The sequence below is a fragment of the Panthera uncia genome (genome assembly GCF_023721935.1).
Source record: "Panthera uncia isolate 11264 chromosome B2 unlocalized genomic scaffold, Puncia_PCG_1.0 HiC_scaffold_24, whole genome shotgun sequence".
NCBI lineage: Eukaryota > Metazoa > Chordata > Mammalia > Carnivora > Felidae > Panthera > Panthera uncia.
Genome location: NW_026057580.1, coordinates 105067855 through 105082298, shown reverse-complemented (window position 1 = coordinate 105082298; position 14444 = coordinate 105067855). Strand labels below are relative to the sequence as shown.

Below are 14444 nucleotides of genomic sequence, written 5' to 3'. Positions count from 1 at the left end.
TGACTCCAACAGAAAGCCCAAGGATCCTCCTTGGAGAGGGCAGCCCAGAGGGAGTTTGGGTTTGGGGCTACGGGGCACCATTGAGGCTGGAGCCACTATATGAAAAATAGATTAAATGAAATACTCTGTACCTGACGATATGACGCCCACTGCCCCAGCTCCCACCATGTTACTAGCCAGGTTTATATCACAGCCAGGATTAATGAAAGAATTTTAAAATCCAATTTAGTTATTCCATAATAGTCCCCCACAAAAAATTAAAAAGGAAGAGATTATCAAATTAGTAATGTAAAAAAGTTTCCCAAACTGAAAAGCTTATAGGGTGGACCCTTGAACAGCAAGGGTTTGCCCTGCATGGCTCCACTTATATGTGGATTTTTTATGCAATAAAATATGTAGTACTACAGATGTATTTTCCCTTCCTTATGATTTTCTTTTTTCTAACTTGCTTTATTGTAAGAATACAGCATATAATACATATAAAATGCAAAATATTTGTTATTTGACTGTGTTTTTGGTAAGGCTTTTAGTCAACAGTTGGCTGTTAGTAGTCAAGTTTGGGGGGAGTCAAATGATATACACAGATTTTCAGCTGGTGGGGAGTTGGTGCCATCAAGCTCCGCTTTGTTCACGGATCAGCTGCACTTCTAGAGCATAAACTTACAAATGCCCAGGAAAATTAAAAACAAAGCAAAACCATTATAAAATTCCAGAACATGGCTGACAAAGGGAAGATCTTTATGGTTTCCAAATGAAAAAATCTGATCCTCCAAAACAATGCTGGAAGCTAAAAGACAGTGACACGGTGCCTCCAGAAAGCTGAGAAAATTATTTATAATTTAGAATACTGCACCTGCCATTTAATATATAAAATATTTACCTCCTATGCATATATTCTCAGGAAGCTAATGAAAGATGTCACATATACTAAAAAACGAGAAGAAAAATAATATAAAACCTGAGAGAGAAGAAAATTCCCAGGACGGATGGTGAAGGAACATCCCAGATGCCAGCTGCTCTGAAGCCTGGAGAATCCCTGTTCACATTGGAGTAGGGAGTTGGCTCCTCTGGAATGGATGTCTACTAGGAGTAAGACAGTTGAACTAGATAACCTAATGGGCTTAACCATAATGGAAGGAGTTGTATTAACTCCATAAGAGAAAGGATGGAGGCTAGGAATGTTCATGTTTTAAAGAGAGGAGAGAGCTACTGATTCCATAAATGCCATATATATATATATGAAAAGAAATATAACCATAGTATAGGCTGTTGCTCAGATGTGAAAAATATTAAGTAATCATGTTAAATAACCACGGTATTGCTCTAGCTAGAAGATGTGCTCAAACAGTAACTGGAGCCCTGGGAGTCAGGTTGAAGTTGATTCCGTCTCTACTTGTAGAAGCATAGATAATGTCGAGATTTTAAAAATCAAGAAATAGCAACATAAACTTGTTACTTAGAAATACAGAAATTAAAACAGGAAGACAGAGCTCCAAGAGATGGAAATGGTTATTTCTGGAAAATGAGAATCAGGAGTGAAAAGGGAACTAATTCACTGGAAGCTTGGCAGTAGTTTCTGACTTTTTAATATATTAATATATGTTCATATTGCCTTTTAATTAAATTTTAAGTTAAAGTTGAAAAAAAAAAAAAAGGAAACAACTATATGCCAATGGTTAGAAGTAAAGACTCCCTGGGTTCAAATCTGGGCTTCACCTCTTTGCTGCATAGCCCAGGGCAGTGTAATGAACTATTTAATCCTCAGATTCCTTATATATAGAATGCTGATCACCAGAGTGCATGGTTCACAGTGTTATTATAAAAATTAATATGAAAATCATTTAGCACAGCACCTAGAACAAAGTGGGTGCTTAGTAAATTTTACTTCAATTCTATCACATTCACTACAGTTTCTTTTGTGGCAAATGTTAACCACGATTCTGTAAAAAATTAAAGCATTTGTGATCCATGTTGTAAAAGGCAGATAAGTAGTAATCTGTCTCCAAAGGGGAAAATTCCCTTGAATATTTAAAAAGAGATTAAACTGATAAGAAATGCATGTTCTTCTGTTCCCCTCTGTGGGGTTTCTATATGTTTCTCTTGCCGGTGTACTTAATTATTACATACTTAATTGGGCAGAAATATATGTGGACTTGAGATGGGTTCAGAGAACATTTTGTCAGATTTCTCTGTGTTATGGATGAATAAGGATAAATTCAGAAATGCTGTATGTCAATTCAGGACCACTATCAATGAAGGTTAAAGCTGAAACTAAACTCTTTATCTGTATTAGAGCATTTAATCATAATTATAACACCCCTCAAGCTTATTTCATATATTGATTTTAACAGAAACTTTTGAGCAGATGCACAAGGGGTCTTTTCTCTGATATTTACTGTGGGAATCTGGTTGAGCTCCTGGATGTAAATTTCACAAAACTGTGCAGCCCCACCCATGACTGGGTCCTCTGGAATTTTTAACTCAATTGTCGATATTGGGCCTCCAGCAATCTGTCAGTTACAGTTCTGGTTTTCATATCCTGGCCCTTGTTTCCACAATGGTCTCCCCATGAGTGTCTGCTCCAGGGTAGAGGAGTCACATCGTCTATATGGCTATATAGGTTATTTCTGACTTAAGCCTCCCTCACAAAAAGGCCAGCAAGCACCTATCTATAAACAAGGCACCACTGTAAAATTCCCAAAACCCAACCATGAGGATAAAGCACCCACTCGGACCCCAGAGACCAGAAGGACCACATTAAAAGGGTAAGAGGAGTGACCACACTCTGACCACATTGTGCTTCATGGCTGGCACAGAGCTGCACTGAGAGGGCACCTCATGGCCAAGATGGGCATCTGGCTTCCCTGGCTCCCGCACCCTTCTCAGGAAGCCCACTTGGATCTCATCTCATAAGAATCACTAAGGGATCTTGTATAGCTTGACTATTGGGGATGAGTTAGTGAGTGAGAAGGGGGCTGAGGCTTATGGCAGCCAGCACTCACGTCTTGGCAGACTGCATTCCTGTTTGCAGCTGCACCCAAGCAGAGATCCCAGCCTGTGTCTCTGCCCATCAGCAGGCCCAGCCAGTGGCCCTGTCTGACCTGGGAGTTCACTTGGCCGTTTTGCCTGATTTGGGTCCCCAGACAATGGGCCATACTGACTTTGGAGCCCTAGAAACCATCTGACCTGGGTAGGGAAGCCAATTCCTAGCTCCGCCCAACAGCTGAGCATAGCCTTCATCCTTCCCCACCAGGAAGCCTGGCCAGAGAACCCAGGCAGCCACGGAATCCATCCAATAGCCCTGCTTGAGCAGGGAGCCAAGCCAGGAGCCCTACCCAACTGCTGAGCATAGCTTCTGGCCCTGCATCATCAGGGAGTCTGGACAGTGACCTTGGACAACCTCAGAGCTCAACCTACAGCCATGCCCAGCCACAGAGCCCAGCCTACAACCTTACCCAGCTATAGAGCCCAGACAGTAACCCTACTCAGCAGTGGAATCCAACCTATGGCCTTGTCTGATTGCTGAACATAGCATGCAACCTTATTCAAGCAGGGAGCCTAGCCGTGACTCCAGCCAACCACCAAGCATAGCCTGTGACCCCACATGACAAGAAAGCCTGGACAGTGACCCAGCTCAACCACGGAGCATAGTCTCTAGCCCCACACACTTTGTGATGCAGCTGAATGTCCATCTTTATCAGAGAGCCCAGCCAGTAACTTTGCCCAATAGGGTAACACAGCCAGTGGCCCACCTGATGACAAAGCCAAGACTATCACCTCACCTAATTCCAGGGCATAGCCTACAGCCCTGCCTATGGCTCCACCTGAACACAGAGTCCAGCCGGTAGCACCATGTGGTCTGATAGCACGGCCTGATATCCCACTTAACCAGGAGTGATTGTGGAGCCCGGCCTGTAGTTGTACCTAATCACAGAGTCCAACCAGGCACTGCCTTGTTAGGGAGCACAGTCTGTGACCTCACCCAACTAGCGATGATCGCAGAGCCTTGCCAGCGAAACAAGTCTCAACAAATTCAAGAAAATGTAAATTATATAAAGTGTCTTTTCCAACTACAGTGATGTGAAACTGGAAATCGAGAATAGGGAGAAAGCTAGAAAATTCACAAATCCACGGAAATTAAACAGCACACTTCTTCTGATCAAAAAAGAAAACGAGGAAAATTAAAAAATATCTTGAGATAAACAAAAAAGGAAACACACAACATACCATAACTTATGGAGTCCAACAAAAGCAATTCTAAGAGGGAAGTTTATAGTGATAAATGCTTATATGAAGGAAAAAATCTCAAATAAGTAACTGTACCTCAAGGAACTAAAAAGGAACAGACTAAACCTAAAATTGGCAGAAGGAAGGAAATAAGAAAGATTAGAGCAGAAATAAATGAAATAGAGAACAGGAAAACAGCATAAAAGATTAAAAAAACGGAGCTGGTTCTTTGAAATGATAAACAAAATTGAAATACCTTTAGCTAGACTAGCCAAAAAAAGCAAAGACAGAGGACCCAAATAAGTAAAAACTATAAATGAAAATGGAGACATTACAAGAAATACAAAGGATCATGAGAGAAATGGGTAAATGCCTGGAAACATGCAACTTGCCAAGACTGAATTAGGGAGAAATAGAAAATATAAACAGACCCATAATGAGTAAGGAGGCAGAATCAGTAATCAAAACCCTCCCAACAAAGAAAAGTCCAGGACCAGATGATTTCACAGGTGAAATCTACCAAACATTAAAGCCATGTCTTCTTACTCTTAAAAAAAATTGAGGAGAAGGGCACACTCTGAAATTCATTTTATAAGGCCAGCATTACCTTGATACCAAAGCCAGACAAGGACACTATAAGAGAAGAAAACTATAGGCCAATATCCATAATAAATACAGGTGCAGAAATTCTCAACAGAGTACTGGCAAACCAAATTCAACAGCACATTAAAAGGATCATACACCATGATTTAGTTGGATTCATCCCTGGGATGCAAGAGTGGTTCAGCATATGCATATAAAAATAAATGTGATACTTTACATTCCTAGAATGAAATATAAAAATAGTATTACCTCAATAGATGCAGAAAAAGCATTTCACAAAATTCAAATGATAAAAATTCTCAACAAAGTGGGTATATAAAGGAAATGTACATCAACATAATAAAGGCTATATGATTAGCCCACAGCTAACATCATACTCAGTGGTAAAAGGTTGAAAGCTTCTCCTCTAAGATCAGAAACAAGACAGGGGTGCCCACTTTCACCAGGCCCGTTCACCATAGTACTCACAATCCTAGCCAGAGTAATCAGACAAGAAAAAAAATAAAAGGCATCTAAATCAGACAGGGTGATATGAAATTTTCTTTGTTTGTAGATGGCATATTCTTATATATAGAACATCTTAAACACTCTACCAAAAAACTGTTAGAACTAATAAATTCAGTAAAGTTGCAGGATACAAATTTAACATACAAAAATCAGTGGCATTTCTTTTTTTAAGTTTATGTATTTGTTTTGAAAGAGAGAGAGAGAACAGGGGAGGGGCAGAGAGAGAGAGGGAAAGAGAGAATCCCAAGCAGGCCCCACACCATCAGCTCAGAGCCTGATGAGAGGCTCAATCTCATGAACCATGAGATCATGACCTGAGCTGAAATCAAGAGTCAGATGCTCAACTGACTGAGCCACCTAGGCACCCCAGTTGCATTTCTGTACACTAATAATAAACTACCTGGAAAAAAAGAAAAGAAAACAATTCCTTTATAATTGCATCAAAAACAATGAAATACTTAGGAATAAATCTAACCAAGGAACTGAAAGATCTCTACACTGAAAACTATTAAGACACTGATGAAAGACATTAAAGAAGACACAAATAAATGGAAAGATACCCCATGTGCATAGATTGGAAGAATTAATATTGTTAAAATGAGCATACAGCCAAAGCTATCTATTGATTCAATACAACCCCAATCAAGATTTCAGTGGCACTTTTTACAGATATAGACAAAATAATTCTAAAATGTATGTGGAATCACAAAAGATCCCAAATAGCCAAAGCAATCCTGAGAAAGAACAAAGCTGGAGGTATCACACTTATTTATTTCAAACTATGTTATAAAGGTATAATAAAACTGTATGATACTGGCATGAGAACAGACACATAGACCAATAGAACAGAATTGAGAGCCCAAAAATACACCCATGCATATATGGTCAACTAATGTTTGACAAGGGAGCCAAGAATATCCAATGGGGAAAGGATAGTCTCTTCAAAAAATAATCTTGGAAAAACTGGACATTCACGTGCCAAAGAGTAAAGTGGACCCCTATTTTATACCACTTACAAAAATTAACTCAAAATAATGTATTAAAGACTTACATGGAAGACCTGAAACCATAAAACTCCTAGAAGAAAACACAGGGGAAAATCTTGTTGACATTGATTTTGGAGATGATTTTTTAGATATGGCACCAAAAGTACAACCAAAAAATAAATAAACAAACAAACAATTTGGATTAAATGAAGCTAAAAAGCTTCTGCAAAGCAAAAGTAATGATCAACCAAATGAAAAAGCAACCTCTGCAATCAGAGAGTATATTTGCAAACCACATGTCTGAGAAGGATAATATCCAGAATATATAAGGAACTCCTACAACTCAATAGCAAAAACAAAAACAAAACAAAACAAAAATAATCCAGTTTTACAAATGGGTAACAGACACGAGTAGGCATTTTTCCAAAGAAGATATTAAAATTACCAACAGGTACATGAAAATGTTCAACATCATTAATCATCATGGAAATGCAAATCAAAACCACAAAGAGATACCACCTCACACTTGTTAGAATGGCTATTATCAAAAAACCAAGAGATAAAGATGTGGAGAGAGCAGAGCCCTAGTGCACTATTGGTGAGAATGTCAGTCAGTATCATCACTATGGAAAACATTATGGAGGTTCCTAAAAAAATTACAAATAGAGCTACCATATGATCCAGAAATTCCACTTCTGGGTAGATTTTGGAAAGAAATGAAATCACTATCTTAAAAAGGTATCTCCACCCACCACATTCATTGAAGCATTATTTACAACAGTGAATACATGAAAACAGTCTAAGTACCCATAATTTGATAAATGGATAAAGAAAATGTGGTATGTATGCAAAGTGGAATATTATTCAGTCATAAAAAAGGAGATACTGCCATTTCCAACAGCGTGGATGAACCTTAAAGTCATCATACTAAGTGAAATAAGTCTGACAGAGAAAGACAAATGCTGTATGATCTCACTAATATGTGGACTCTAAAAAAAAATTGAACTCATAGAAACGGAGAGTAGATTAGTGGTTGCCAAAGACGGGGGTGATGGTGAGGGAAATGGATGAAGGTTGTCAAAGGGTACAAACCTGTAGTTATAAGATGAATCCATTCTGGAAATGTAATGTTCAGTATGATGACTATAGTTAACAATACTGTGTTGCATATTTGAAAGTTGCTGAGAGAGTAGATCTTAAAAGTTCTCAACACACACACACACACACACACACACACACACACATACACACACTGTAACTATGTGAGGTCATAGATGTTAGTTAAACTTATTGTGGTAATCATTTCACAATATATATATACATCAAATCATCACATCATGCATCTTAAGCTTACACAACGTTATATGTCTGTTATATCTCAATAAAGCTGGAAAGTACTTTTTTGAGTACTGGGGGGAAGTTAAATCAAGTGCCATAACTTTTAAAATGCATTGATTATGTTGATGTACCTAACACTACTTACAAATGTATATCCTTCTACAAAAGGCACTTTAACACCTAAAATTTACTTGGTGATCTCATTCACAGATGTTTCTGTCTTCATCTTTGAGTAAATATTGAGTTCAATTTTATATTTTTTAGACCAGCAGTTCTTGTGATGATTTCCCCATAACTGAAAGTGATAATGTAAAAGATCTGAGAGGACTGTTAGTGAAATAGAAAAATTTTTTATAGAATCTGTCTTCTGTCTAGTTCATAAAATCTCCAAATATTAATCAAAGGTACCATTACTGCATTTGACAGTAAGCTAATATTTGCATAGAAGACCTAGTAACGGCGTGTTAAAGAGAAAAATAGGAGGAAGGATATACACACAAAAATATAAATCTCAGCTACTTGAATAAGTTGAGGAATTCTCATTAGAACAAGAATAAAGTTAGGAAAAACCCAAGAATAGTTTTAAAGACAAGGAAAACACAGTAAGGACCTTGGTGAATAGGGCAAGCAAAATTACCAGTAGCCCGCTTTTAATAATGAAATACTTTGAGCAAATTGAGTTAAAAGCTTAATAGAAGGGGCGCCTGGGTGGCTTAGTCAGTTGGGCGTCTGACTTCGGCTCAGGTCATGATCTCGCAATTCGTGAGTTCGAGCCCCGCATCGGGCTCTGTGGTGACAGCTCAGAGCCTGGAGCCTGCTTCAGATTCTCTGTCTCCCTCTCTCTCTGCCCCTCCCCCACTCACATTCAGTCTCCCTCTCTCAAAAATAAATTAAAACATTTAAAATTTTTTTAAAGCTCAATAGAAAAAGTAACATACATTTTGCATTTACATTTTATGCAGTTAACATGAAGACTCTACGTGGCAGTATACTGGGGAAATTCAGTGCCTTGATTATCATTGTCATCTTTCTATTTCTGCCCTACCTTTAAAATTGCTCCCTGAGGAAGCTGTTGATGTTATGATGTCATACATGATAAGAGAACCTAGATCTTTTAAATCATGGTACTTTTAGTGATGGTGGAATTAGCTGTTTTAAGCAGTTTGCAGATCTTTGGAGATGAAATCCCATTTCTTAAGTGGCAGTACTTAATAAGAGCACATGTATTCCTTTGATTGGTTGATCGATATATTGGAATGGAAGTGGTAATCTGTCTGGGACAAGATTTACTTTTCAATCACTGAAGAAGCTAGTTTTACTCTTAATGTAATTAATGTAGTTTATTTCATTCGTTCCATTTATATTTTGGCATTGCTCACCTAGCCAGAATTTTCCTAGATTCGTTTTCTCATATTTTTGTGGTTGCCGTATTTTGTAAATGAAGTTGAAGAAACCTCATGCAAGGAAATAAGGTGTTTGTCAGGGTTTTGCCTAACCATTCATCAGTCAGAGAATACTGCCGCATCTCCTTGCATCTGTAGCCGAGTACTTGAATCAAGCATGGCTCCTTCCCCACAGGAGCTTCAGAGAGACATCGAGAAACACAGCACGGGTGTGGCGTCTGTCCTCAACCTGTGTGAGGTCCTGCTGCATGACTGTGACGCCTGTGCCACAGATGCGGAGTGTGACTCCATCCAGCAGGCTACGCGAAACCTGGACCGGCGGTGGAGGAATATCTGTGCCATGTCCATGGAGAGGAGGCTCAGGTAAGCTGGGAGGTTCAAGGAGCTGCGGCAGAGGAAGGACCAAAAAGAGAAAAAAGTGACCACCCAGAGTATCCATTGCTTACCACTTCCTTTTGTTTGCAATGTCCAAAAATAGCACTGGTTTCCCCAACTTGCCATCTTCTTCATTTAGTTGGAAAACAAGTAGGTATACAGGTATTACAGTAGTCTCCCCCAACCTTGCCCCCCATTTCTCTTTCCATGGTTTCAGTTACCTACGGTTGAGCGGGATCCAGAAGCAGAAGATCTCACCTTCTGATGTACAGTCAGAAGGTCAATAGCAGCCTAACACTAGTCCCAACACCTAGGTCATTCCATTAACTTCATCCGTCATCACATCATCACAGGAAGGTGAATGCAGTATGATAAGATATTTTGAGAGACAGAGACGACATTCACATAACTTTTATTACAGTAGATTGTTATGACTGTTCTATTTTATCATTGGTTACTGTGGTTAATCTCTTACCGTGCCTAGTTTTTAAATTAAACTTTATCATATGTGTGTTGAGGATAAAACAAAGGACATTTAGGATTTGGTGCTGTCCACAGTTTCAGGCATGTACTGGGAGTCTTGGAGCATATCCCACACGGATAAGGGGGCACTACTGTATGTGAATATACCAAGCCAAACTATGCCTGACCTAATAGTTTAGATATAATTCAAAAAAATAAAAATATGCCCTTGCTGAACAAGTATGTTATTACAGAATTGGAGGTGTGAAAAATAATATTATTTTTATTAAAAATGAAATAATAAAACAAAGAGCTTATCTTTGAAAAAAAAAACCTTTGAAATTCAAGGCAGTAAAAGGTAGTGTTGGGTTAGAAAATTACCATAACGATTTACAGTAACACGTAATCTTCTGTACTGTTCAGAGAACTCTTGAAAAGTTAATATTTGCCTTGCTGTCATTGGTTAATTTTGATGAGGGTGAGTTTGATTTTGGACTTAAATGCGTTTTCAGACCTTAGTTTGATTTCAGTGGAACCTTGGCCGTGAGTTTTCCCTGCAAACATGGTGTTGTACTTCTGAACTCCCTTGCACATATATAGCACAGGTCACTTTATGTGCTTGTAATACACAATTTGACTAATTCCAAATCCAAAGCTGCAGGATGGGTACAAAAAAAAAAAAATCAAAACACCATAACACACAGCTGTTTCATTTTAGCTCCAACAGTTGTCTCTTTTTCACTCTGGTCAGATTTGGCTGAAGGCACAGTTATTGTTTGGCACAACGGATGGTTGTTTGGGCTCTCTTAGCCCTGCCGCAGGCATCAAACATGGTTCTGGAGCATAAACAGTCCCCAAACAATCAGATTCTGTTTTTTCATTATCTGTCTCAGAATTGAAGAGACGTGGCGATTGTGGCAGAAGTTTCTGGACGATTATTCTCGTTTTGAAGATTGGCTCAAGATTTCAGAAAGGACAGCTGCCTTCCCCAGCTCTTCCGGGGTGCTCTATACAGTTGCCAAGGAAGAACTAAAGAAATTTGAGGTGATTTTTAATTCCACATATTTCATCCTTATTTTGCAATGAGCATAGCCAGCTAGTCGTTGGCGTCTCAAGACATAAACTAACTGTTGGCCCACACATTATTTGTTCAAACAACTGGGTGATGACTTTGTGGTCATCTTTATTACTGCCTCATAAGTAGGCAATGAAGGGGGGAAATGAGGTTTTTAGTTAAGAATATCAACAATTACAAATGAAGTCACAATGATAAGAAATTCTATTACAAAACACAAATCATGATTCCCCAAAAAAGATCTTGGCATTTTTTTATTTCATAATTCTTCACTATCAACCACCTAAGATAAGAATATGATGTTGTTTCATGCTATCAAAATCTCTCTTCATATATTTTCTTGACTTTTGTTTTACCTAATTAGAGAATAGGTATATATATTTTTATTTAAAAAAATTTTTTTTAATGTTTATTTAGTTTTGAGAGAGAGAGAGAGAGAGAGCGAGGACGAGCAGGGGAGGGGCAGAGAGAGAGGAAGACACAGAATCTGAAGCAGGTTCCAGGCTCTGAGCTGTCAGCACAGAGCCCGACGTGGGGCTCGAGCTCACAAATTGTGAGATCATGACCTGAGCCGAAGTCGGATGCCTAACCGACTGAGCCACCCAGGCGCCCAGGTATATATATTTTTAAATCGTGGATAAAGTAGAGTTGGCTCCAGAATTAAGTAAGATAATTATAAGCCATTTCTAATGACAAATGAAGTGCAGTGCCATTTTTGAGTCACTAAGACGTTTCAATTACATAGAGACAAAAATAGCAGGCAATATAGTCGTATTCATGAAGGAAATGTTCACTAACTGACCGCAGTATCTGGCCTGTTTGTGTGATCTCCAGTCTCCTGTATCCCTGTGGGATGGTGATACCCCAACACCTGCCTCTCATTTTCATGGAGGAACCGACATAGCCTAAAGTTCACCATGTTTCAATTTGAAGTTTCTTTTTCCATCAGTTCCACTGATAGGCAGATATATGCTCCTAGATACTGACAGCAAAGTTCTGGTGCATGAATCTTACAAAAGTCATTCTTGGTTGCTAATTCTGCCTCAGGCTTCTTGAGATGTTTAAAAATAAGACTACAGGGGCGCCTGGGTGGCTCAGTCGGTTGAGCGTCTGACTTGGGCTCTCTTCTGCCAGCACAGAGCCTGCTTTGGATCCTCTGTCCCTCTCTCTCTCTGCCCCTGCCCCACTCATGCTCTCTCTCTCTCTCTCTCTCTCTCTCTCAAAAATAAGATCATGATGATAAAAAAAAATAAGACTAAAAATCCAGCCAAATCCAGCTGAATTCATTTTTACCTTGTAATGTCAGTTTACCTGGCTTTTTTTGAGGCCAGTTAGAGTAAGTATGAAGTTTGGTTTTTGTGCTTGTGGGGTTTGTAATCAAAGAGTCATAGATGAGCAGCTATATCTGAATCTATAAAAATGCTCAAATACTATGTAAAATAAATAAGAGTTATCCTGATGTCTGAATATGGATTCATGTGTCACTCTGCCACTGAATTCCAGGAAAATAATTTCGTATCTAAAATGTTTTCCCTTTGAAAACTTCTAGTGCAAAACCACAGTGAGCTATACAGTAGAGTTGAGGTCCTCCCGGTGTGAGCCAGTGCTAGGGAGGTATCCATGTAATCCCATCTTATTATGCTGTGTTTCATAAAGGTTAAAACCTCCTCTAATTGGCTTATACTACTAAGCAGATTATGTACAGTCCTTTCTGATGCTATTTTAGACGCTCAGATTTTATGGCAAAAGTTAGCCATATGGTTAGCTTCTATAATAAATGATTTTATCATTTATCTTTTAGTTAATGTTCTTAAGAGACAGAAATAAACTAAAGAAAAAAACAAAACAAAACAAAATTTGAGGGCAGTCTTTGCCTGTTCAAATGCATGCAGATTTGGGATGGACCTGGCTACCTACCCGTGGTGCCTGTCGTCACGCCAATGGGAAAACATATTCTGTGACTCCCAATAATGGCAAAAGCTGAACTCTCCTTACCGCTTCCTTTTCTGGAGAAATCATTTAAATTGTTTTGTAGAATAGGAGATTAGCTTTCCTAAGATGAAGTCTCTTAAAGCAACTCTCCAAAGGAAAGCCATATCTGAGGCACAGATGTGCTAGAAAGTAAACAGTGTGATGAGCCAAAGGAAGAAGAATTCGGCGATTTAGAGGAGTTCAGACCACTTCATCGTACAATTTTCTGCCTATCGTTGGGGTAAACATCACTAATAAATCATACACATGAGTTTGAAAACAAAGCTTCATTTTATGTTGGCCAAATGATTCTTAATGGTAGAACTATGTTGTACTGCAGAGAGCAAGAAGAAAGAAGAAAGAGTTTACCTTTAGAAACTTGAAACTATCACATAGGGTAACCTCAAAAATAAATAGACACAAGAGGTCTACATTTTAATCATTTAAAAACTATTTTTTAATGTTTTTATTTTTGAGAGGGAGACAGAGTGACTGGGAGAGGGGGCAGAGAGAGAGAGAGAAACACAGAATCGGAAGCAGGCTCCAGGCTCTGAGCTATCAGCACAGAGCCCGACGTGGGGCTCGAACTCACAAGCTGTGAGATCATGACCTGAGCCTAAGTTGGATGCCTAACCGACTGAGCCATCCAGGCGCCCCTAAAAACTAACTTTTAATCATTAAAAGTGATAGTGTAGTTATGAAATTTGTCCAAGATATGTGAACTGTACCAAGAATGAAGGATGATTGATAAAACATGGTAGAAATAAATGATTGTAAAAACAAATAAATAAATAGACATTACAGCATATGGTGGTGCATAAGCTCTAAAATGTTTTATAAAAAAATGAATAATTCATGGGAACAACAAAAAATAAATAGAGCATGTTCCAAACTTTTCTCTCAGGTTACGTGAATTTTACTACACTGTTTTTCTTAAAAGTTAATAACAGCTTGCATTTAGAAACCTTCTGCAAAGAAGTGTTTTTAGTTTTTTTAATGGACATCAGAACTGAGGCAGTTTCTGGATCTTTAGGAGATTGCATCTTTAGCAAATAAAGAGAAATTTCTGTTACAGACATCTTTGCTCAGTATTGACATCAGAAATTTTTGAAACTTTCAGCGCACATAAATATTTGTGTAATTAGTATGTTTCATGGGAAAGTTTTTTCAAGCTGCTCATCATTTAAAAAACTATAATATATGAACATATGTATATCATACATGTATATGTATTTGTATATATCCATACATGGTTATTAATATTTACCAATTCCTTTCATATTTTTGTTTGATCTACTTCCTTCCTTTAAGCCACACTGGTCATATTACTCTGCTTATTAATAAGGGGAAGTAAACCCTCATTAGAAATTGCCGTTTTGGGGACACCTGGGTGGCTCAGTCAGATGAGTGTCTGACTTCGGCTCAGGTCACGATCTTATGGTCTGTGGGTTCGAGCCCCACATCAGGCTCTGTGCCAATGGCTCAGAGCCTGGAGCC

The 14444-nt window shown here is 38.6% G+C and overlaps 1 protein-coding gene across 16 annotated transcripts in view; it reads left to right on the top strand.

The window, feature by feature from the left end:
• Nucleotides 1-14444, top strand: part of SYNE1 (spectrin repeat containing nuclear envelope protein 1) — a 477690-nt gene that overhangs the window by 433589 nt on the left and 29657 nt on the right. For all 16 annotated transcript variants that reach the window (XM_049653080.1, XM_049653082.1, XM_049653085.1 and 13 more), the window contains 2 exons: nucleotides 9240-9427; nucleotides 10795-10945. In XM_049653080.1, the coding sequence (XP_049509037.1) occupies nucleotides 9240-9427; nucleotides 10795-10945 (339 nt within the window). The remainder of the gene's footprint in view (nucleotides 1-9239; nucleotides 9428-10794; nucleotides 10946-14444) is intronic.